Here is a 24,669-nt window from a genome sequence, read left to right as displayed (position 1 = left end):
CCTGGCACCTAATCTCCTATTTTCCTGGTGCTTATTTGTCAGCCTTCAGCTTGCTGCTGTAGACAGCTGTGGAATGTTCTGGTGTTTGAAACAGCATGCAGATAATGGAAACAGTTGGCTGGAGAAAGTTGCAGCTAAATGCTCACATGAGGCAAAACTGAAAAGAGGATTTTTGAGCTGTCCATAAAAACAGGAGAGCTCGTCTACAGTGACCGGCTCATACATTACTGTAATCCTCTCTTGTGCAGAGTGGGAACCTGAGAAGAGGCTTGACAGGACTAGGGTACTGCTTCTAATATCTGAATATGACTGAGTGGAAGTGAAATTTCAGTGCGTGCCAGCTTGTAGTTCATTGTCACAGAAGCAGGAAGTTTCCGGGAGGAGGTAATTGAAGAGCTTTAAGGAGAAATAAGAATGGGGAGTTTAAAGCTGATTGTTGATTAATTTAAAAGAAACAAGGATTGTGCAGCCTGAGATACTGAAGTGGTCTTTTTGCAGATACACAGAATGTGAAGGCAGCAGATGAAGTCTGTTACCCCGATTGGAATATACTGACTTTTTTTCCAGATCACTTCCAATATCATGGAAGAACATTAAATAGAAATTTCCTTTGCATATACTGAAGTCTTTAAAGCAGTAAGCCAAGCTGCATGCTGGAGTCTAAGTAATTCCTGAGGGCCACAAATTGAGCTGTGAGTATGTAAAGTTCTTGCTGTATAAATACTGTGCATGACCTGTGATCAGCTAGCAAACTCTTTCCCTCTGCTTCCAGAAGAAGCAAACAGGCACAGTGCTTCTTGCCATCAGCTGCAGGATACTTATAAATTTTTTTGACTTCCTGCATATAAGTGAGCATAAACTGAGGTGTTGGAAGTTAAAGGAAGAGTGAAATAGTACAAAAATTACTTAAAGTGAATTGTCATTCACTAGTCTCAGTTGTGTTTTGTTCCAGCATAAAGCTGTTTCAGAGTCTTAACACTTGCTGAAATAAAGAAAAACAAACATGCCAGTATTAAGCCTTGGGCCTGAATTATATTGCTGCAATCCATACATCTTAAACCAGACATCTCAGCTAAAGGTGGTTTGGCAGTTTCTAGATGTGAGGCCTTGTTCTACACTGTGGTAAATATAATACTGATCTTACTCACTGGTTTGCTTGATAACATTTCACTTAGTGTGACCAAATTCAAATGCAAGTAGGTTGCCTCTAAAAACACTGCTTAAAAACCTGTTGCATTAAGTTTGAGTAGTGTGGTTAACCAGCTTTAGCTGGTGCATAAAATTCGTAGTGAAGTGTTGAAGAGTTTCGTCTCTGTGCCAGAATGGCAGAAATTTTATTCTAGTATTCAAAGTAGAAGAAACCATGAATCTGTGTAATGGAAGTTGTCTGGCTCAATGTTCCATGAGCATCAATAAATTTAGCAGCACTTGAGGCCATAAAAGAGTCTTTACAAGCTAATCAGCACCTCAATCTCCTGGTTCAAAGCAGTTCCTTTAAAAAATTGTCATGTTTTTGTTTCATGGGGAAATGGCTGTATTTTCTTTGTGTCTTTTACCATCTCTAAATGATTGTTGATCTTGCTTCTGGATATAGATTAATAATGGTTGCAAATACTTGTTCTGCGTGGTGAGAAAATGGCAGAATAATGAAATTTTAGGGTTATTCTTTTTCACAATAGTAGCTGCAGAAATTTGAACTATAATGATAGTAATGGATTGTAGCTATTTTTCAGTTATATTCACATCAGCGGAGTTTATGAATGCTAAAAGAACAAGGAAGCATCTCTACAAACAACTACACCAGTGTTTGAGTAATACACAGGTACTAACTAGAAACCTGCATCCTGCTCTTCCATTTCATTGAGCTCTTAATAGTATACAAAATTAACTGAGAGCTTGAAATCTTGAGAAGAATATTGTTTTCTTGGTTGTTGTGGGTATTTTTTATTTTTCTCTTGAGTGTTCCCTCAAACAAAAGCAGTTGTTTTTCTTAGAAATGTAATAGTAGAGCTACATATAAGAGCAGCAGTGGCAAAATAGTAGAGTATTTCCCAAATTACTTGAGATAGAAAATGACACAGGAGCACACAAAGTTGTAATTTTTAAACTCAGCTATTATAGATACTGCAGCAATAAAAGATATATAAAGAGTTAATATTTTTTCCCATTTTCAGTCACTGCACATCTGACATGCTGTATAGCTTTAAATATGCATGTTTATAGATTCAGGTATTTATTTGTACATGTGCACACATGCCCCCTTTGTGCTATCCCTGTCCCACCTTCTGCCTCCTGTGTGTGTGTCCAGGGATGGGAGGGCTGCACAGCCCTTGCTACACACAATCAAAGCAAGTGAGAGGTTTAACCTCTTAACAGCTCAAGCGGTATTTCACACTTCAGGGAAATAACCCATTATTTTTCACAATGGTTCTCTGAAGAGCTTTTGCTGCCCACCTCTTACAAGTACCATTAATTAAAGCTCAGTATTAGGGCCATTCATGGAAAGAAGCAGCCACTCATAGTCAGAAAGATTAGGTTTTCCCTTGCATTAACACCCTGTGAGTTAGTAATTGTGAAATCATAGGTGTTGTGAGCTCTGAGCCTGAGAAGCAGTCCCAGCTCAGTCATACTGGGGGGTGTTAGCCCACAGGAGAACTTGAGTAGCTCTTCAGTCCTCTGCTCCAGACTAAGTTCAGCTAGATCACTCTAAAAATGTTTATACAAGCTCCCCCAAAAGCTGCTAGAGCTGGAGGTGCCTGATTTATACAGGTAGCCTTTGCCTCAGAGTGACTCTTCCCTCCAGAAGGAAGATCTTTGAGCACAGACCTGAAAGATTCTTTATTAAAGGCTAAGTCACTTCTTTGTTTCCCATCTTCTTGGGGCCCTGACCAGAGTACAAAACATCAGGTCCTGACTCACCTTTTTCTGCCACTAATTTCCTCATACATACTTTTTCTTAATTTTTCCCCCTAAACCTGCCCTCATATCTTTCAATATTCATCTCTGCTGCAGTGTGATGGTGAAAGTTGTGCTAGCACTTGACCTAGAGAAGCTAGGGAAACCAAAGAGGTTGAAAGTTATATTTTACGTATATATATTTACGTTGTCACAGCAACAGATTACTTTTTCCCAGACTCCTCTTCCCTTATTTGTTTTTGGTAGGAGAATCTCAGTCTGTGACATTATGGCCTTTGCATGTTTTTGTCAGTATTGCTGCCTGTCTAGAAGGGTTTGGTGCTGTTTTGGGTTTTTGTGTTGCTGCCTTCAGCCTAACGCCAGTGTGAGATCAGAAGCTCTGTTTTATTCAGCTGTCTGAAAGCAAGATTGTAACACATTGTTACAGACCAATTTGCCCATTTTATTCGAGAAAATGTCACCTCAAGTAAAGTGGAAAGTTGCAGTGACACTTTGTCCTCCTCTGGAGGTTTGTTGCTTTATTCTTGTTGATTCTTAATTATCTTCTTGTTGCCATCTCAGCATTGCTGTGTGGGTTGCTTGCTAAATGTTTGCAGCATCTCTTCTGGTTTTGAAGGGCTTCACCTGATGCATTGTGCCCCTTTCTGAGGCTGGGCAATGACCTTCCTCAGCCTGATGAATCTTTCTCACAAATTTCCAGAATTTATAGTTTTAGTTGACATTAGCTCTCACTACACTTAGGGTAATTTCAATGATTTTCAGATCTGTGAAACTGAGTGCACTCATGGATTTATTTGCTTGTTGTTTTATTTTTTTCAGAGGGCACCTGCATCCAGTTCTCTGAGCTGTTCAAATTTTTAATTTAGATGTTGTCACCATTATTTTCTTCTTCTCCTGTTACACTTTCCATTTTTCATGCAGATTGCTGTAATACTCACAGTGACACCAGATAACCAATTTCTGATAGTTTTGTTTTGTTTTGCTAACCCGCTGCTTGGCTTCTGTGACAGCTCTCTTTCAACCAGCATGAATGCTGCTCTGCTAACTCGACAAATGAGTTTCCAAGGGTATTCCTTCTCTTAATTCCATCAAATTAGATCCCAGATCTCTTCATCAGCCCCTCCTGGAAAGCCATCCTCTAACTCAAGAGCACCTGAGGTCCTTTGGTTAGCTCCAGTGCAAAGACTGATCCTTGTTAATTACCCTACACTGCAGGTCACCCAGCAGCTCTGCTGGCAAGGTGGGGTAATGAACAGGGATCAGTCTTTGCTTAATCAGTGCTGTCCTGTAGCGTCTCCCCTGTATGTCGAGTCCCTGCTGTGGTGGTCTCTCAGGGTCTGCGGTGTCTCTGTGTGTTGGGATGACACAACCAAGGTTGTAAAAGTCCTGTTTGCCAGCCGGCACCAAAGAAGGAGTCTGAATGCGTTGGATCAGCTTCTCAAGGTTGTTTATTTTTCCTTATCTATAACATTCTTTATCTGACCTACCAAGCTCCGTCTAGCAAGGAGGCCATGGCATTCTTTGTGTCGCCTCGGGCGGTGTTTACCTTTTTTACTCAAAATTATGTGTACCATATTTACAATATTGTGCCAATACCTATCACTTATGTTAGACAGTGTGTCTCTACCTTAAGCCAATAGAAAAGTGTCACCATCACACCAAGACATGGAGGACAAGGAGAAGGAGAAGAAGTCTAGGACATGCCCAAATCCCTCCATCTTGTACCCCTTAATCACATTCTAAAAACCCCAAAATTCTACCTTTTCACTCTGTGTCAATTCACCTATCACACTACTCAAACCCTTGTGACTTGTAATTCCTCATATAAGGTTGGCAGTTTTTTCCATGGGCTAAAATCGAAGCCGCAGGTATTTTTGACTTTGTGCCAAGGTCTCTGAGCCCCCTGCCAGGGTCTTGAGACAGCCAGGGCAGCCAGAGGGATGTCCTGGACTCCAACAGCAGTCTTGGTGGTCTTAGGCAGGGAGCATCTCTTGGTGGGCCATCAGTGGTCCTGGATGCCATGCTGTGGATCTGCCTCCCAGCTCACACAAGAGCTGTGTGTTAGCCAGCCCCCAGGCTGGGATCCATCCTGCACCTCACTCCCAGGGCATCAGGGCTGGCACAGCACCCTCCAAAACCCACGCCTGGTTTCAGGCAGGACCCACGGGGGTGCAGCTGCAGAAAGGAAGAAAGGAACCAGCACTGATCGTGCTGGTTCTCCCCTCCAGCTCTGTCCTCCAGGGATCCCTGACAGCTCAGAGGACACCCCACTCTCCCTTTGCAGCATCTCCTGACATTCTCTGCCCCAGCCTCCTGGTGGTTAAACCCTGACTGTTTGACACCCCAGCCTTCCTGCAAAGGGGTGCTAGGGCTGGCCACGCCAGGGTGCGAGCAGGGTGTGCCACAGCCACACAGCAGCTCTGCGTCAGGAGCGTTTTGTTGCCAGGTTGCCAGGCAGCACTTCAGTATTTACCTCCACGCCTGACACACGTCCCTGTGCTGCTTCACGCCTTCTGCAGTCCCTCTGTGGGGCTGTGGCAGAAACATCTGGGCACAGTTGGTGGTGAAGCAGGGTTCTGTGGACGGGAGCACCAGAGCAACATGCGGTAAGAGGATGATCCCAGAGCCAGGCTGGTGGTGACAGGTGGTACAGTGGTGACCACACTAGCCAGAGGGCTTGGAGCTCAGAAGCCTCTTGGCATTGTCAGTCTGGCTGCAGACCCTGCTGGCTGAAGGGCTGGCAGAACAAGGACCCTGCTTCTTCCCTGGAGTGGCTCTTTTGGGGGGGAGAGTGGAAAATGGTGGGCCTTTATTACTGTGGGATTGAGCAGGAAGTGGGGGAAGTGAAGCAAGGCACTTCTGCACCTGTCCTGCTTTTTTCCTCTGGCTCCTCAGGGCTTTGTTCCCCTGAGTGTCTCCAGGGAGGATAGCCCGGTGTCCTCCACAGCCCCTGGTCAGTAGCCATGCATTGAGCTGTTTTCTGTTTTCAGAACTGCTCCTCTTCCTCCATGAGTACCTCCATTCTTCGCCTCCTTGCTTCTGCTGGTCACTGCCCTCCAGCTGGGCAGGGCAGGAAGAAGCAGCTGGGGTTTTGGAAAGTTTTCACTCATCCCTGCAGGTTGTAGTGGTGCTGCTATGCTGCATCATGGGAAAAAAGAATTTTTCAGTGCATTTTAAGACAGTGGCTTGGTAGGAGTTTTCTGAGGGCTGGAAGGGAGAATGGTTCAGATAAATGTTTTCATTATTAAACAGACAGGGACTGTGGTGACTAATATGAAGGTGTAGAATAGATACCTACTTGTTTGTCATGCAGAAGGAATTCAGATTAATTTCTTGCTGGGGAAAGAAAAGGAGAGGAAAAACTGTTAAAGAGCAAATCAAGAAAAAATACCTGATGGTAGTAGTGGAAATAGGTTAAAAGATTATTAAAAACTTCATTTCTCTGCCCTGATGTAGGAGACTCTTTACATTCCTGTGTGTGTCTCCACCCATGCAAAAGCTCCCATCTATTAAAAAATAAGTAGTCAATCTGTAGGTATATGGAAGCAGGTATTATTTGTTTATTTTTCTGCAGTGTGACAACTGCAGTTTCTCTATAATATATATTTGGAACAATCAAACCTCTCACTGAGGTGTGTGAGACACCAACTAAGCTGGTGGGGAGACCACGCTGTTGTCGTCATAGTGAGCATTTTAAATTCTGTACAGCTTTTCTCTTAGCGCTGAGAAATCCTTGTGCTGCAAGAAGTTAGGGAAATTAAAATTTTTTCCATGTGGAAGTAAGAAGCCACCCTGGGGTCTAGAGAAGTAATATGGCTTCTGTTCATTCAAACTCCTTGTGTGTGTCTGTTTTCATACTTCAAGTAGCATGGTAAACAGAGAAAATATAAAAAAAATGGAACAGAAAAATTAAAAAAAAAAAAAGATAAATTATGCTGTAAATTTAAATGTGACCTATGAATGTGTTATTGTGACAGAGAAGATAGCAAATCACAGAATCACAGAATACAGCTTTGAGTGTATGCAAAAATACAAAATACACCTTTAAGCAGAGGAGCATGAAGCAGGAATAGAGGAGTAGTATTACTTCTTTATAAAGTATTGATAAGACAGCTGGAATGTTCTGGGCTTTGAAGTTTGATACAGCCACAACAGCAACACACCATGGTGTTTTTGGATTGACATCCCTGAAGCCAGAAGAACAGACCATGTCCTTTGTGGAGTTCCAAAAAGGTTGGATGATACATAGGAACACTGCAGGGGACATGTGCTGCTCACATATTAACTACTTCTTTTTGTCTCGACATATCTGAGTTTGATACTTTAGTATTAAATATCTTATGTAACAAGCCAGTAAATCCAAAGGCAAAATTTTTATTTAAAAAATTAAAAAAGAAGCGTGGGTGAATCCTGCAAAGTAAGGCTATATGCTTCAGTGTGAGAGCAAGATTTGAGTTTGTCTTGGTACTTTATGGAAAATTTGCTGTCAGTGCATGTCAGAGGGGAAAAAATAATGTTTAAAGAAGGTCTGTGGGCATCATAAAACTGTTAAAGTCCTACACGTATGTATTGTAGAAATACAGGCCAGGCAAAAGATCTCAAATAATAACTCTAATTTTCAGAAATAATTTATTCGTAATTTTCATCTGGATAACAAACGAATTCGGATTCTTTATGCTTGCTTAATACAAGTATTTATTACAAAAGTGAAGTTTGTGTTTGTTTGTTTTTTTTTTTTTCTTAGAAGCAATCTCCTTCTGCGGATGCATCAAAACCAGAAATTATGAAGCCATCTGAAACTAGGGTAAGAATTTCACATGGAAATCATGCTTGCATGGCACATGTATGAAGCCATGGATTTTCATTTTTAACACTTTGATATTGAGTAACTTTTCCCATATTTCTTATCTGTAGCTCAGTTTCCTCTGGGAAAAAAAAAATCTAAAAAAGTGCTATTCAAAGGAACCAGAGGTTTTTACAACAGCAATAAAAAGAAAATTAATTGCAGTGTTAAATTTTATCTCTGTCAGTTTTGTGACATATATATAGCTCCCTCCAGTGTAACTGCAGGGTTATTTACCTTGCTGATGATTTTTCACATACTCAACAAATTCAGGATAGGCTTCAGCTTTCTCTGTACATACAGTTGCATCTTCTTGTTAATCTCCTGTGTTTCTCTGTCTGATAGCTCCCCTGCCTTTGCCCTTCATGCTTGTTCTGTCTTGTTTTATGACTGGGGCTTCCTTAGTGTCAGGGCTGTGTCATCAGTCCTGTCCTTTGCTTGTTAGGAGAGAGTCATCATCCTCACATTGCCTAACAGGAGTTACCTGTGTTGTTTAAACAAATGATTAATGGTTCTCCCCCCACCTCTTCCATTTTCCACAGCCATAACAGCAAAACCAACAAAAGCTGGATGCCAGAGCAGGCCAGCAGGGACTTGTGGTGGTAAAGGCTCGAGCTGCCTGCACCTTGTGTAAATGCCAGAAAAGGGGTGCGTGGAGGAGTGAGGGTGGGAGACGTCCCTGCAGGTACTCTGGTGCAGGCAGAGCCAGCTCTGCAGGTAAATGGCACTGCTGGAGGCCCTGCCAGGCACCTTTTGGGCATCTACAGCATGTTGGCACAGTCAGACCTGAGGTCTGGTTACCTTCACAGTGATATATTTTTTTTTCCATTTATCAAATGGGAGATTTATTTGTGATAACCTTTTCCTCTTGTCTCTGTTCATTCTGGCCTGCATGCCCATCTCTGCATTTGAATTTAGCCATTACATTCCACTCAGCCTTTTAAAACCCTTTTCCTCCATGCACACGTACATCTAAGAGCTGAATGGCAATTAAACAAATTTTCCATTTGTGCACCATCATCATTACTCACAAATGAAGGCATCTGCCAGCATCTGGTTTCTCCTCCCTGTTGTGTTTTGTGGGCAAACTCATTTGTGTCATGTTCATTAGTGCTGTGGTTCTCCATATGGTCTAAACCAGACAGCTACGGTCTTTCCCTACTTGAAATTTAAAGCAACTCTCAGAAGAATGTGGTAAATGAGCCAAAAATAGAGTAGCAGAGGCATGCTTCAGCACTGTAAGACTGGTAAACACAAATCCCTTTGAAACAGTGGCTTGCATTTGCATGTGTAGCATAATTAATGTTTTCTTTTAATGTCTGTTGCATTATTAATGTCTTTCTGCTGCTGGATTAAACAAGTCATTTGCATTTTTGACAGTAGACTTTGAAAAGAAGTAAAGTTGCTGAGTCACTTCAATTTCTAATCCTATATTTCCTGCAAATTAACAGATCTTTCCCAATTGCCTGCTATAACCACATCTCATTTCTCCTTCCTGAAGTCTCCCTTGTGTGACACTGCTCTTAAACATGCTCTGGACCTCTCCTTAACCTTCAGTTCTCCGTGTGTGTATCCTTTGCCTCTAATGGACCCTCAGAGTTGTGCCCTCTCTGAGAAAGCCCTGAGTTCACTGTGGCAGAGGAAGGAATGTGGAATTTCTTGTTCTGGGGTTAGGTGGACAGTTTGGAGGACCAGGGTGTAGAGCCAGCCCTCTGTGGATTTGGCAGGGTTGGAGCAAACAGGGTGCTGCCACCTCCACTGTCACAAATGCGTCCCCTTCAGCTGCCTTCCTTTTGCACATGTTTGTGCAACTACATTGTGAACCAGGGAACCAGTGAAAAGTGTTATTTTTCATTTCCAAACCATTTCAGTCAGTTTGAAATGCATCCTGCACAGTACAGGTGGAAGTAGGCAGTTGAAGGGGAAGTGGAATATTTTTTTCTCCACAGAATTTCAATGCACACCATCAGCTTATGCCATGGCTTCAGTCTGTGGCTGCTCACAGTTGACTCTGTTTAAAGGATGGCTGAACAATTTTTCTGAATGGATAGTTTCATATGAAAATTGTTGGTTTGATTACCTGTTTTTTTGTTTGATTTTTTTAAAAATTAGATTTGAACCTTGCAATTGCTAAAAGTGTATCTAAATAGATGTATCTCTTTGTGTGAGCAGGTGTTTATAATAATGTGTTTTATTGTGGCATCAGCTTTTGTGTGCAAGTCTTGAATCAAATCCTTGCCCATATGGGTCCATTTATTCTTCAGCAAACATATCACCAAACATAAATTTATAGTTTGGGCAATTCTGCATATTTTAAACATTACAAAAGGATAGTGAATGACACATACCTCACAAAGAAGGTGCATAAAGTATTCAGTAAAATTATATTTACAGTATAAAAAAGAAGACTTACAGTTGTTCATAACTGGTTTGGCATTTGAGAATTCGTATTCAATGTTCTGTACAGGTGTTGTTGGGTGTGGGCAGAAGTGCAAGTACATATATTTTATGGTCCTGCAAAAATAAGGTGTGTTTAGTTTTCTTCTGAAAGGCAGAGAAGAAAACCCTGAATTTGTACTCTGACAGCAGGGTACTTAGAATCCTGAGCAAGCAGTAGTCCCAGAGCAGGAAGAGTCAAACTATTTTTTTTACTTCATCTTTGCACTTCTCTTACATTTTTTGCATCTTGCTGCTGAAGGACACCTCATATCTGATTGACTCTTTGCTATAGATGTTACAGAAACACACCCAACCTTAATTTATCTTATAAACTAGGAAAATTTTGGATTATCCTTTCATTATTTCGTGTACAGGTACAAACATAGATGTGTGCCTTTGAGTTAGCAGTAGTCATGTAATAAGGACACAAAAGTGTGAGCATATAAAGCATGACTGAACCTGACAGCTGCTGTGCTTTAATCAGGTTTTAGGCATCAAGTCAAAAGACAAAGCAGGGAATCTGGGGAGAAGGTGAGAATCTGCGACCTTAAGTGAAATAATTATTTTTATTATCTTTTTCTCACTTTGAGAATTTTTGCTTCTCCCTCTCCCAGTATTTCCCCATTTGTGTGTAGAGGTGTGTCCCTCAAAGCTTCAAGACCTTTGCCAGGATTATGCCCAGGCATCTGCATTTAATGTGTGCTCAGGATTTCCCAGCCAAGTGTCTGCAGTTCAGTGTGGGGTTGTGAATACTTGCGTAAACAAATGTAAACAAACTTAGCAAATTTCTCTGTGTGGTCAGCCAGAAAACGGAAGCTGGGTGATTCTCAATGGTAATGAATGTTTGGCAGATGAAAGGCTCTTTCTGTGTTGTTCATAGCGCAGCTGAAATAGCAAGAAAAAATAGGAAGAAAAAATATGGTGAGGAGGCTGAGTTTCTCTCTTCTTAACAGACATAACAATTCTATAATTTTTCAGTTTTAGTTCTTACTGTTGTAATTTATTGCTTATTGTACTGCTTTGACTGAATGAATCACAGGAATTGATTTTGTGGCATGGCTGCAGAAGGTTTTCAGGTGTAAACCCCAGAAGTAAACCCATGTAATACTATCCTAGTCAGGTTGTCCAGCTGTGTTGTAAACTAAAAGCATTAGGAGGTTACAGAGGAAAGAAAAAATACAAAATATCTGCTGTGTAGTATAAGGATATTAACTGAACATATATCCCATATCCCACCCTATGTATGTGCTGTTGAATCTAAGTAATTAATGTCTTTTCCATCAAGACTATGTGTATTTTTATAATTACTTACTTTGCAGTTATAATTACTTCATTGATAAATTAGTGAAAAATAATTAATTATATAATATTTAAGGCTATTTCAGAAATTGCTAGTGGCAATTTGGGTTTGGTATCAAACCCAAATATATACTATATTTTAACATCTTTCCCTGTCAATCCCCCACGTGAGGAGTGAGTGTGTCTGTGTGTGGATGTTTGCACACATTTGAGTGCTCTTAAATCACTGGCAGCTTGTTTTAGGATGTTGTGAGCTGCTAGATTAGTGTGTAGTAGTTAGACAGCATGTGTGCTGACAAGTGTGAGCCTGTTTGATATTCTCCTTTATATAATCTGATCCTCTGCAAATAATCATGCATATTAATCTCCGCATAAATGTTGTTTATATTTCAGTCTGCACCGACAACCAAAGCAGGAACTGAAAAAAACACCCAGTCAGACAAGGTAAATACCTACCTTTCACCTTTGCAGAATTGCTGCACTTTGGTCTTTTACTAACTTTGAAAACAAAGAGGCTGAACTCTCTTGACTGTTTCTGTGTCACATGAAACTGGTCTGTGACCAGTGACATATTTTTGCATAAACTTCAGAACAGCCCAAGAAGTGTCCTCTTAACCATCTTTAGATCTCTCTGGTGCTAGTTTGCTATAGCATGGATCATGTTCCGTAACATTGAGTGGCAGAAATGGTAAATTATATCAATATTTTATTTTATGACAGCCAACAGACTCTCAAAATAAACAGCTGTCTGAAGAGAAGGAAAAGGAACCCAGTGATGTAAGTAATTTCTACCCCTCTCTCTCTCTAAATATATATATATATATATATATATTTGAATTTTTTAATGAGGGCTTCTTCTGATATTTTACTTAAGTCTTTTGCTTAAAAAAAAATAGTTTGAAAAAACAAAAAGCCAGCCCTCCGTATCAAGTGATAATAGTTTATCTCTACACAGGGAAAAAACCAAACCACACCTACTGTGACAACAGCTTGTAAACCAAATAACACAGGAAAAGTAACTACAACTCAGGCTGATCAGCCTCCACCAGCAACCCCCACAGAGACAGCAAAGGTATCGTAGAAACACAACCAGTTTTTATTATTTAAGCCAATTTGTATTATTTTATTGAAGAGGTGTTAGGAATCCACATCAATATGGATTGTTTAGCTGAGTATTGTCAAGTGACATTTTTGGGCTGTCCTGACTTGTAAGATAAGCATATATTCTATTTGCCATCTGTCGGAGGTGGGGCAGGTATCTTCTGTTGGGCAGTTTTCTTATCTCTTCCAAGAACAAGGTCTCCCTCTGGGGAGATATCTCCTGTTAATGTGTCATTGAACGGCTCACTGCATGACTGAGAAAATTACATCATCCCATTGTAAGGTGCTCCACCCAGAGGGAGGAGCCAAGCATCCCTACCTGCATAAAATCAGCATTTCTTGAGACAGCAGCTCAGCCTCTTCACTGGACTCCCAGAGGAAGACCAGGCCCATCTACTCTACCACCAGACCTTCAGAGAAAACTACACCCTTCTGCTGGATCATTGCTTCAGCAGCACTTCATCTGCCACTCCAGGAGCAGGAGGAGCAGCCACCATTTAACTGGACTATCACCAACACCCTGACTCCTCAGGGTGTCAGGTTTCTGACTCTATCAGTAGTTTTGTTTGTACTAATTACATTTTTTTTTTATTTAGTTTTTTATTCCTAGTAAAGAACTGTTATTCCCATTCCCATATCTTTGCCTGAGAGCCTTTTTATTTTGAAATTGTGGTAATTTGGAGGGAGGGGGTTTACCTTTTCCATTTCACGGTAGGCCCTTGCCTTCCTTCACAGACTCCTGTCTTTTCAAACAAAGTCAGATTTTGGCGCCCAGTGTGCGGCTCAAGGGCATTGAGAGGAAAAAAGGATTAACAGCTCTTAAGTAATCTAAATTTTTTTGTGTATGTGTGCTGATATAGAAACATCTTTAAGTGTCACCGTGTGGTCTAGTTTACCCTGGTTTGGGTGGCACGTGGTCGTGGCTATATTTCTCCCATTTGTAGGCCCTTATCTATACATGGGTCCTATAACTAAGGCTGCTGTGGCTGTTATCCAGTTTGGCTTATGGGTTAATAAGGTGAGGAATGAATGGATCTTTAACTTCCTCTGGAAGGCAGGTACATGGATTCAGAGCTATCACACACTAACTGTATGTTTTTGGGGTTACTTTAATACTGGTACCTACTGTGAGGAAATGACACCAGGGGAAATTTTCTCCCAACCTTTTAACCATCTTTTTGGGTCTGCTCCACCAGTTTTTAAAGGGTTAAGATCCACTCTAAATGCTAATGCCATCATACAATGGGTGGTGTTGCTGATAGGCCTGTTCTATTTAGCACTCAGAGATAAGGGAATATTAACCTGGATAACTACCCTGACACCTACACCAGAGACTAGGGATGCTGCTGCAGAGCCTGACACTGCCCCAGAGACTAGAGATGCTGCTGCTCCAGAGCCTGACCCTGCCCCGCAGCCTGCCTCAGAAACAAACCACCCAGATTGGGTGAGGGTTCTGGTTAAGGAGATACCTGAATGCTGAAGGAGTGCATTTCCCCAGCTGGTGAGAAACCCTCCCTTTGCCTTGAAGAGGGACAGTCTAATAGTACAGCTGTGGAACCCACAGATGTTACAACTGTCCAGGTTCCAGCTGAACCACAAAGGCAGTCCCAGCCAGCAGCAGTTGCCCCGGTAGAAACAAGGAGGTCTAAGATGAAAGCAGAGCACCCAGATAGGGATAGGGATGGAGGAACCTCACAACCCACAAGGGAGCCAGAGGTTGCAATCATCACTGAGTCCCTGATGTACAAAAGTCTCCGTAACCTGCACAAAGACATTGTACGACGAGGATGTGAGGCTTATACTACCTGGTTACTCCAGGTCTGGGACCTTATGGGTACAGGCATCCAGCTGGATGGTGGTGAGGCAAGGAACTTGGGAGCCTTGACCCAGGACTCAGGTATGAATCAGATTTTTGTAAGGGAGCCAGGGTCCCTTTCTCTCTGGGAGCAGCTTTTAATGAGTGTCAGAGAGAGGTTTGTCCACAGGGAGAGAATGCAGGAGCACCATCATAGAATGCACTGGAAGACCCTTGAGGAAGGGATCCAACAGATGAGGGAAGTGGCAGTATTGGAGGTACTCTTTGGGAGGGATGGACAGCATGATAATGACCCCGACAAAGTCAGGTGCACAGGGCAAATGCTGTGGAGTCTAGCAAATCTTGGGCCATCTCAATACAGCACTTTCATTGCAACAATCAATGCTGACACTAACCGAGAGACAGTGGGTTCTGTTGCCAGCAAACTTAGGAATTATGAGAGTATGATTAATGGCCCAATGTAGGCTCATATCTCAGCTGTGATTAAGGAGTTCAAAGAGGAGATGAGGGAGGAGATGAGGAAGGTTAATGCAGCACCTGTGCGAGTCACAGGCCCCAAAGTCAGAGCCCAACATTCCCCAGCTAGAGAGAGAGGGTACACCCCAAGGGCTAATCTGTGGTTCTTCCTGCATGACCATAGGAAGACATGGGAAGGTGGGATGTGAAACCCACTTCTGTCCTGGCAGCACAGGTGCATCAACTCAAGGAGGGAAACTCTAACCAGGGGAGTTCCACCAAGGTGAAGGTAGCCTCAACCTCCCATGACCAAGCTGTCAAGTACGATCTGTCGGACCCCCTTGGAGGAACCTCTAGTATGTATGCCCAGGAAAGGAACAATAACCAGGTTTAAAGGGGCCCTGTCTCTAGCCAGGTAGAGGCATGGGAAAACCGGATCTTCTGGACGGTGTGGATCGGATGGCCTGGCACATCAGAGCCACAAAAATATGATGCTTTAGTTGATACTGGTCCACAGTGTAGTCTGAAACCACTGGGGCATGTGGGGGCGGAGCCTGTTTCCATTGCTGGTGTGACAGGGGTATTACAGCAATTGACCCTGGTGGAAGCCGAGGTGAGCCTAACTGGGAAGGAGTAGAAAAAACATCCTATAGTGACTGGCCCAAATGCTCCATGTATTCTAGGCATAGACTTCCTCCGGAATGGCTATTACAAAGACCCAAAGGGACTCAGGTGGGCTTTTGGAATAGCTGCTGTAGAGGCAGAGGACATTAAGCTATTAAACACCTTGCCTGGACTGTCAGAAAACCCGTCTGCAGTAGGACTCCTAAGGGTGGAAGAGCAATGAGTGCCAATTGCGACCTCGACAGTGCACCGCCGGCAGTATCGGACGGATTGAGATGCTGTGATCCCCATCCACAGAATGATTTGTGAGCTGGAGAGCCAAGGGGTGGTCAGCAAAACCCACTCACCCTTCAACAGCCCCATCTGGCCTGTGCACAAATCTGACAGAGAATGGAGTTTGACTGTGGACTATCGTGGTTTAAATGAAGTGACTCCACCACTGAGCGCTGCTGTACCGGATATGCTGGAACTCCAGTACGAGCTGGAGTCCAAGGCAGCAAAGTGGTATGCTACTACTGATATTGCTAATGCATTTTTCTCCATTCCTCTGGCAGCAGAATGCAGGCCTCAATTTGCTTTCACCTGGAGGGGCGTGCAGTACGCCTGGAACTGACTGCCCCAGGGGTGGAAACACGGCCCCGCCATCTGCCATGGACTGATCCAGGCTGCACTGGAAAAGGATGAGGCTCTAGAACACCTACAATACATCGATGATATCATTGTGTGGGGGAGCACAGCGGCAGAAGTGTTTGAAAGAGGTGAGAGGATCATCCAGATACTGCTAGAAGCTGGCTTCGCCATCAAGAAGAGCGAAGTCAAGGGACCTGCCTGAGAGATCCAGTTCCTGGGAGTGAAATAGCAAGATGGACGGCGCCAGATTCCCACTGAAGTTATCAACAAGATCACGGCGATGTCTCCACCAACCAGCAAAAAGGAAACACAAGCTTTCCTAGGTGCCATAGGTTTTTGGAGAATGCACATTCCCGAGTATAGCCAGATTGTGAGCCCTCTGTACCTGGCTACCCGCAAGAAGAACGATTTCCACTGGGGCCCTGAGCAGCAACAAGCCTTCACCCAGATCAAGCAGGAGATTGCTCATGCAGTAGCCCTTGGCCCAGTCAGGACGGGACCAGAAGTCAAGAATGTGCTTTACTCTGCAGCCGGGAACAATGGTTTGTCCTGGAGCCTTTGGCAGAAGGTGTCTGGTGAGACTCGAGGCTGACCACTGGGATTCTGGAGCTGAAGTTACAGAGGGTCCGAAGCCAACTACACCCCCACAGAGAAGAAAATCTTGGCTGCCTACAAAGGAGTTCAAGCTGCCTCGGAGGTGATTGGCACGGAAGCACAACTTGACACCCTGACTCCCGGTGCTGGGCTGGATATTCAAAGGAAAGGCTCCTACTACCCACCATGCCACTGACGCCACATGGAGCAAATGGATTGCCCTCATCACCCAGCGCGCCCGTACTGGAAACCTGAATCGCCCTGGGATTTTAGAGATAATTACAAACTGGCCGGAAGGTGAAAACTTTGGTCTCACTGACGATGAGGAGCAGGAACAAGCAACAAGGGCTGAAGAAGCTCCACCATATAACCAACTACCAGCAGAGGAAACATGCTATGCTCTTTTCACTGATGGTTCCCGTCGCATCGTAGGGATGAACTGGAAGTGGAAAGCAGCCGTATGGAGCCCCACATGACAAGTTGCACAAACTACCGAAGGAGAAAGTGGATTGAGCCAACTCGCTGAACTCAAAGCTGTTCAGCTGGCCCTGGACATTGCTGAAAGGGAGAAGTGGCCAAAGCTCTACCTTTATACCGATTCGTGGATGGTAGCCAATGCTCTGTGGGGCTGGCTGGGAAGGTGGAGAAAGGCCAACTGGCAACGTAGAGGAAAACCAATCTGGGCTGCTGATATATGGAAAGACATTGCCTCTCGGGTGGAGAAGCTAACAGTGAAAGTCCGTCATGTAGATGCCCATGTCCCCAGAAGTCGGGCTAATGAGGAGCACCGAAACAACGAGCAGGTAGGTAAGGCAGCAAGAAGAGAGGTGTCAAAGATAGACTTAGATTGGCAACACAAGGGGGAGTTGTTCCTAGCACGATGGGCCCATGATGCCTCAGGCCATCAGGGTAGAGATGTCACCTACAACTGGGCACGAGACCGAGGGGTGGATCTAACCATGGACAGCATTCCTCAGGTTGTCCATGACTGTGAGACGTGTGCTGCCATCAAGCAGGCCAAGCGAGTGAAGCCCCTGTGCTATGGTGGACGGTGGTCCAAGTACAGGTATGGGGAGGCCTGGCAGATTGACTACATCACACTGCCGCAGACACGCCAAGGCAAGCACTACATGCTGACCATGGTGGAAGCCACCACTGGATGGCTGGAGACCTACCCTGTGTCTCATGCCACTGCCCGGAACACCATCTCAGGCCTGGAAAAGCAAGTCCTGTGGAGACCTGGCACACCTGAGAGAATTGAGTCTGACAACGGCACCCATTTCAAGAATGGCCTCATCAACACACCTGGGCCAGAGAACATGGTATCAAATGGATATATCATAATCCCTATCATGCTCCAGCTGCCAGCAAAGTGAACAGTGCAACGAACTCCTTAAGACTACCCTGAAGGCACTTGGTGGGGGAACATTTAGAAACTGGGAAATGAACCTGGCAAAAGCAACCTGGATGGTCAACACCCGAGGGTCCATCAATCGAGCTGGTCCTGCCCAGTCAGAACCCTTGCACACAGTAGATGGAGATAAAGTCCCTGTGGTACATATGAAAGGTATTTTAGGAAAAACTGTTTGGATTAATCCTACCTCAGGCAAAGACAAACCCATCCGTGGGATTGTTTTTGCTCAAGGACCTGGCTACACTTGGTGGGTAATGCAGAAAGATGGGGAAACCCATTGTGTACCACAGGGAAACCTAGTCTTAAGTGAGAACTGGGTGTAAAATTTCATTGTGATGCAGATGGAAATAGAAAAAGGAGTGGATAATGTCCTGGCTTGTAAAATAAGCATATATTCTATTCGCCATCTGTTGGGCAGTTTTCTTATCTCTTCCAAGAACAAGGTCTCCCTCCGGGGAGATATCTTCTGTTAATGTGCCATTGAACGGCTCACTGCATGACTGAGAAAATTACATCATCCAATTGTAAGGTGCTCCACCCAGAGGGAGGAGCCAAGCATCCCTACCTGCATAAAATCAGCATTTCTTGAGACAGCAGCTCAGCCTCTTCACTGGATTCCCAGAGGAAGACCAGGCCCATCTACTCTACCACCAGACCTTCAGAGAAAACTACACCCTTCTTACGGGATCATCGCTTCAGCAGCACTTCATCTGCCACTCCAGGAGCAGGAGGAGCAGCCACCATTTAACTGGACTATCACCAACACCCTGACTCCTCAGGGTGTCAGGTTTCTGACTCTATCAGTAGTTTTGTTTGTACTAATTACTTTTTTTTTTAAATTTAGTTTTTTCCTAGTAAAGAACTGTTATTCCCATTCCCATATCTTTGCCTGAGAGCCTTTTTATTTTGAAATTGTGGTAATTTGGAGGGAGGGGGTTTACCTTTTCCATTTCACGGGAGCCTTCCTTCACAGACTCCTGTCTTTTCAAACGAAGACATGGGCCCCCAAAAATCACAGTGTATTTAAGCTTTTGGCCAAGCAAATAACAGTAAGAACATCAGAGTTTTAGGCCTGTTTCTGTGTGTTTGGGGCTCTTCTGTTTTTCTCTCAGTTTTTTTTATAAGTTCTTTGTAGCTTCACAGCTGTCATTGGCTCTTTGTCAGACTCTTCCCTTGCCCCCTCACTGCAGTGTTGGCTCCAAATGTAGCAGGTCAGCTACAGCAAGGCTTTAAAAAAAACTGAAGCGAGGAAGGCTGGGTAAGGGTCATTTCCACAGGGTAAATGGAGAAAAAAATGTGAAGGAAAAGCATGTGGTGGCATCAAGATGTGGATGTTTTGGTCTGCTGGTGTGCACGTGTCTGGCAACAAGGCCGGGGTAACACGAAGGGCTCCTGCAGCTCTGCTACAGCACCCGTATTTTTGGCAGTAAATGGTAGTGTCAGTAATGCAGAAATCTGCATTTTGTGTAGTTGTGTTGCCCCTCCACCTTCCTGCCTGCAGCAGTTTTCACCCCACCTGCTTGAGAACCTTCTGCTGCTGGAGTTTAATGTTGCATTGAGAGCTATTAGAAGTAAATGACAGCTTTCCAAAGAGACTTGGAAGGGGCCTCAAAGTCTTTCTTGCCCTGCAGATTTCTTTCACTGGCAGAATAAAAGAAGGAGGTAGAGTGCTTAAAATAGAAAGCTTTCTTTCCCACAGCAAAATCTCACTGGAAACAGAGCTTTTATGATGGTAGCTCACTCTGCCCAAGCATCTGAGTGCTGTGCATCCGCACCAGCCAGTTGCTGAGTCCCAGCCAGTTGCTGAGTCCAAAACATTGTGCACAGCCTCAGCATTGGATGTTTTACGTTGTTTTGTCTCTCTTTTAACATTGTTATAAACTATCTCTTATTTTTGTTCTTTTTCTTCTCCAGCAAAAGACCAAGGATATGTCTACAGTGACTGGTGCAGCTGCTGGAACAGGCACACCTGGTGCAAGTGTGGTTGCTGCTGCTGACAAATCAAGTACTGAGGTAAGTAAACATAGCCCCAGACAAAGGGTTCCCTTGTTATAATGTCTCAGAGGGCGCTTCTCTCTCTGAAACACTCCGGTTTCAGGAAAAAAAAAAAAAAGGGTAACGGCTGAAGTACTGATACATCCTCCTCAATGTATGTATGATGGTGGAGGGCCATCTGCAGGAAGAGGTGAGAAACAACTGGTGTGTCATTTGTGTTTTGTTAAATAGGAGTTCTTTAGAAGCTAGCTTAAAATTATACAAGCTTAAAATCAGTTACTCCCTATCTTTGGTTATATTTGAGTATATTATGTGTATCCACTGATACACAAATACAAAATACCTTGTTAATGACACTGGAGAATTGAGTTTAGAACCATTCTCACTGGAAAATTTAGCGAGTAATATCCTACTGAAAGAAAGCTTTTAGGTTGGTTTCTAGGAGTATTCTACAGATTCACCAGATGCTTCAGATATTTTTTTCTCCTGTGTACACCTTGGTAACTTCTATAATGGTTTGCTTATGTTTTTAGCCTGTTATGGATGAGTCAGCACTTGATAGCCTAATAGATACCCTTGGTGGACCTGAGGAATATGTGCCTACCACTCCTGTTTACACTGGCCCGGAAATTACGGTATTTTACACGTCACATTGTTATTTCTTAGAAGATTCATCCCTAAATTATATCTGTAGTTGTTCATTACTGTGTTGATCCAGGACTTGTACCTGTGATTTGTGAAGAGTTGAAACAGAGTGTGCAAAGTTACATTTTAATGTTGGTTTTGTTAATATAGAAATGACACGGTTTTGGAAATTTGTTAAAAAATGCATAACTTTCTGAGTCTGAATGGGAGAATCATGAAAAAAGGATTAGATTACAAGCTTAGTGGCTCAGTAAAACATACAAAAATACATAAATATTTAAAAAGCAGTCTAGGTTCAGCAATACATCCCATGATCTAAGACAGTGAAATGGCCTAAATTAGGAATCTGGGAATGTTCTGCTGGATGATGAGCACTGTTGAAGCAGGTGAGGAGGCATGTGCATGACAGTAGGTACTGAAAGACACTATAGAGTGTCCTAGTCATTATTTGCATTTTCTTTTTGATGGTATCACTGTAGGTGGCTCTATCCGAAATTTATTTCAGTAAAGAACAGTACAGAAACATTAATTGTGCATTATTTTCACAGGAAGATATATATTCAAGATACTTGGAAGAAATGGGCAAACGGGAAGGTAGTCTCCCTCCAGAGTATGTTAAACTGTTGAAGGTAAGTGAGTTAAAAATCAATATATTCTTCATGTGTCTTTTCTGTAATATTGGATATTTCTTCTTCTCATTGACTACAATATTAATTCTCACTTTAGAGCAAAGGATATGGCAAAGATGTGGTCCCACTGAAACCAAATGAGCAAGATGAAGTAAGAACTTTTTTTTTTAATATACTGGAAGGTGAAAGTAACCCAGGTGAAAATAACCCAGTTATCATTGAATTCCTAGGAAAATATAAATTTTGCCTGTTCTCCAAAAGTCCCAGGCAATTTGGAGGGGGATGTGGGCTGCCAAATAACCTGGCTACTGATAAAACTAAATAAAGCTTGGCACACATGTTTTTAATAAAAGTGTAGGAATTTTCATGATGCTGAAGCTTAAATGAGTCGAATAAATGCTTACAGAAATATTTGGCATACAAATAACAAAGGGGAGAAATACAGTGCAAGTAGGAGTCTCTCTGTAATGCCTTCAGGAAAGACTACTTGTATTTCTACACTTGGTCAGAGATTTTTGTCAGCCAACATAATTTTGCTGGCTGGGAAGTCTGACATACTAAAAAGAAAAGTTTATCTGAGACATGAATCAACCAGTGGGGGCAAGCACCTTTATTTTTTGTTGTGTCAGGAACTTGTGCCAGTGAGGTCACTGTGTGAGTAATTGTGGGACACACTCAGGCTCTAAACTGAGCTTGACCCGTGTTGATATTTGAAGTTTCTTATGGTCATAACTTGGTTTGCAATTCCTTGCTCAGAAGCCAATGACAGATGATGAGCTTGCAGAGGCCCTGTCATCTGACTTCACCTGCAGTGCTGCTTCTGCTCAGGAGAAGAAGACAAGTCTGACAGAGGTATTGACACTTTCCTTGCCATTGCATGCATTTATTGTGTGGAAAAAAATGACACTGTTATCATAATATTTCATTTTAAAGTAGATAAAATTTCCTGCTTCTTTTCTATATTTGCAAATTTGTTTGTAATTTCATCTCGCTCGCAGAAACCAAATCAAGAAGGAGAAATAGTGCAAGCACAAGCAGCAAGTTCAGTTAAGACTTCAGCTCCTCCTAAGGAGAAGAAAACAAAATCAAAAGAGGTATGCATAATCTTTCTTTCACTGGTTACCTTATAATTAATATTTACAGGCATATACGGCTGTTGTGTGTTTTTGTTCTCATGAAGATGCTCATCATTCTCATTTTCAATTGTAAATCCTCTTTATTATAGAAAATACAGGAATAACAAGAAATGCCATTGCCCAGATTCCATTGTGCCTTAAAGATCTTACTTTAGTATATCAGATGATTTTCCTTCTGGATTCTGAGGAATAACTGTGGTCTTCTCACTAGAGGAAATAGAATAGAAATATTTGTAGGAAAATTTTCTTAGCTCTGTGATCTGTGTTTAAAACTTGCATATGATGTAACTTTCTCATGTTTTATGAACTTTCTGTTTTTTCCCTCTAAAGACAGCAAGGTGACCTTACATTTTTTCAGTTTGCCAAATCAAAGCATATGAGATTTGTGTTAGATGACATTGTGGCACTGTGGTATTTGGGGGGATTTTTTTTTTTTTTTTTTTTTTTTTTTTTTTTTTTTTTTTTTTTTTTTGTTCCTTTCTTAAGAAAAGCCTTGTGTCTGCCTAAAGCTGTGCTAATTCTGTCACATAATTTGGGGTAAAGTAAATTGGGTAAAGCCAAACCAAAATGACCAATTTGGTGTTGGCTGTTTTCTTCATATACAGTATAAAAACACCTGAGGTAAGAACTCGTGCCAGTTTAAAGAAATTACAAAGTGGTTTGCACATTTTCTTAAAATACAGGAAATTAAAGATGATGCAATGGATGCTCTTCTTGATACTCTTAGAGGATCTGAACCTGAACCTGAAGAAGATCCTACCCCTATTGTAGAGGTGTCAGAGGTAACACCTCACTCCTTTTTTACCCTGGCTTACAGACTCTGGCCGTGGAACCCCAAGTTCTCTTTGTTAAACACTGGACAAAGGTGTAAAATAACAAGCACGTGACTTTGATATCAAAGGCCTAAGGAATGTGTGAGTCTTCAGTGATTAAGCAAATGAAAAACATTCAGAATCCCAAGTGGATACAGATAGAACATAGTAAGGTGGTCTGGAAAATTATGAGCATGTAATTTGTTTGCTTATACAAGCAAACATATATATATATAATGAATGTATATATACATTCATTCATGGGTAGCTCTGTTTTGTGTTTTTTTTTTCCCCAGCACTCTATACAATTTATAGCAAGCTTTCATTTTGTGTGTGCTACTTTTTCAATCAAACTCCATTATCTTTCTAATTTGAGTCTTGCCTTTCACTGCCTTTTGAGAGTTGTGGTTGTCCCCAACAGACAGAATTTAAACAGTTTCCCTGTGTTTGCATGTTAAGCTTTAACTTTTTGTTTTAGTTTTGCAAACTCTAGATAGTTAGAGCAACTCTAAATAGTTAGAGCAGGTTTTTTTCCTGTCTTCACTTATAGCTCAGAGCAAGCAAACAATGGGGAAATAGTAAAAGAATCTTCTGTTACTGAGATAAATTTTGACTAAAAAAGAGCTTCTTGTGTTGCAGATTTAGCCAGTTTGGGCCTTCAGATAACTTAGCAGATACATTTCTTCATTAAGGAGGCCCAGAGAATTAAAAACTTTGTTTTTGTGCCAGTGATGGAAAAAGACACAGAATTATGGATTCTGTAATCAGAGTGCTAAAGTGCAAGAAAACCTGATGATTTTGGACACACAAAAATTCTAAAAGTGTCTGCCACAAAGACAGAGCTCTAAATATTCTCTAGAGTTTTTTAGGATTTAAAATAATTTAGCTGTATTCACATGTGGTATTGAATCTTAAAGCATTATGATATTACCACAGACATTTGACAGGAATAAATTGATGGACTCTTGTATCTTGCTACATAGAATAATTTCATCTGATGCCAGTCCTTTTGTACACAGTTGGCAGAAGAATCCTGATAGTGGAGTTGTGTACTTGGAACTTTTATTTTAATTTCGTTAAGTGGTTTTGGTTTTTTAAAGTTGTTTCTTTTCAAGGCAAAAGCCAAAGAGAAAAAAGAGCAAAAGGCTGGAGAACGTGATGATACAATACCTCCAGAGTACAGGTTAACACCAGAGTTGGTAAGTTTTTCATATCTCCATTGCTTTGTAGGCAGGGCACTGTGCCTGACTCTTTAATTACAGAGAGAGAAAGAACATGGGGAAAACAAACTAAACTAGTATTTAATCAATGGCTTTCTCC

The 24,669-nt window shown here is 42.3% G+C and overlaps 1 protein-coding gene across 4 annotated transcripts in view; it reads left to right on the top strand.

Annotated features, from left to right (window-relative positions):
- Positions 1-24,669, top strand: part of CAST (calpastatin) — a 57,875-nt gene that overhangs the window by 20,450 nt on the left and 12,756 nt on the right. For 2 of the 4 annotated variants that reach the window (XM_053969026.1, XM_053969027.1), the window contains exons 4-15: positions 7,661-7,720; positions 11,891-11,941; positions 12,218-12,274; positions 12,453-12,569; positions 20,047-20,145; positions 20,661-20,762; positions 21,321-21,401; positions 21,499-21,552; positions 22,158-22,253; positions 22,400-22,495; positions 23,221-23,319; positions 24,465-24,548. In XM_053969026.1, the coding sequence (XP_053825001.1) occupies positions 7,661-7,720; positions 11,891-11,941; positions 12,218-12,274; positions 12,453-12,569; positions 20,047-20,145; positions 20,661-20,762; positions 21,321-21,401; positions 21,499-21,552; positions 22,158-22,253; positions 22,400-22,495; positions 23,221-23,319; positions 24,465-24,548 (996 nt within the window). Of the gene's footprint in view, positions 1-7,660; positions 7,721-11,890; positions 11,942-12,217; positions 12,275-12,452; positions 12,570-16,158; positions 17,522-20,046; positions 20,146-20,660; positions 20,763-21,320; positions 21,402-21,498; positions 21,553-22,157; positions 22,254-22,399; positions 22,496-23,220; positions 23,320-24,464; positions 24,549-24,669 lie in introns of those variants that run through there. The other 2 variants (XM_053969029.1, XM_053969030.1) reach the window with 2 other exon arrangements.

Source organism: Vidua chalybeata, chromosome Z, assembly GCF_026979565.1.
Source record: "Vidua chalybeata isolate OUT-0048 chromosome Z, bVidCha1 merged haplotype, whole genome shotgun sequence".
In the NCBI taxonomy this organism is placed as follows: domain Eukaryota; kingdom Metazoa; phylum Chordata; class Aves; order Passeriformes; family Viduidae; genus Vidua; species Vidua chalybeata.
Note: the sequence above shows the minus strand (reverse complement) of the source record. Positions and strands in the feature narration are given on the sequence as shown.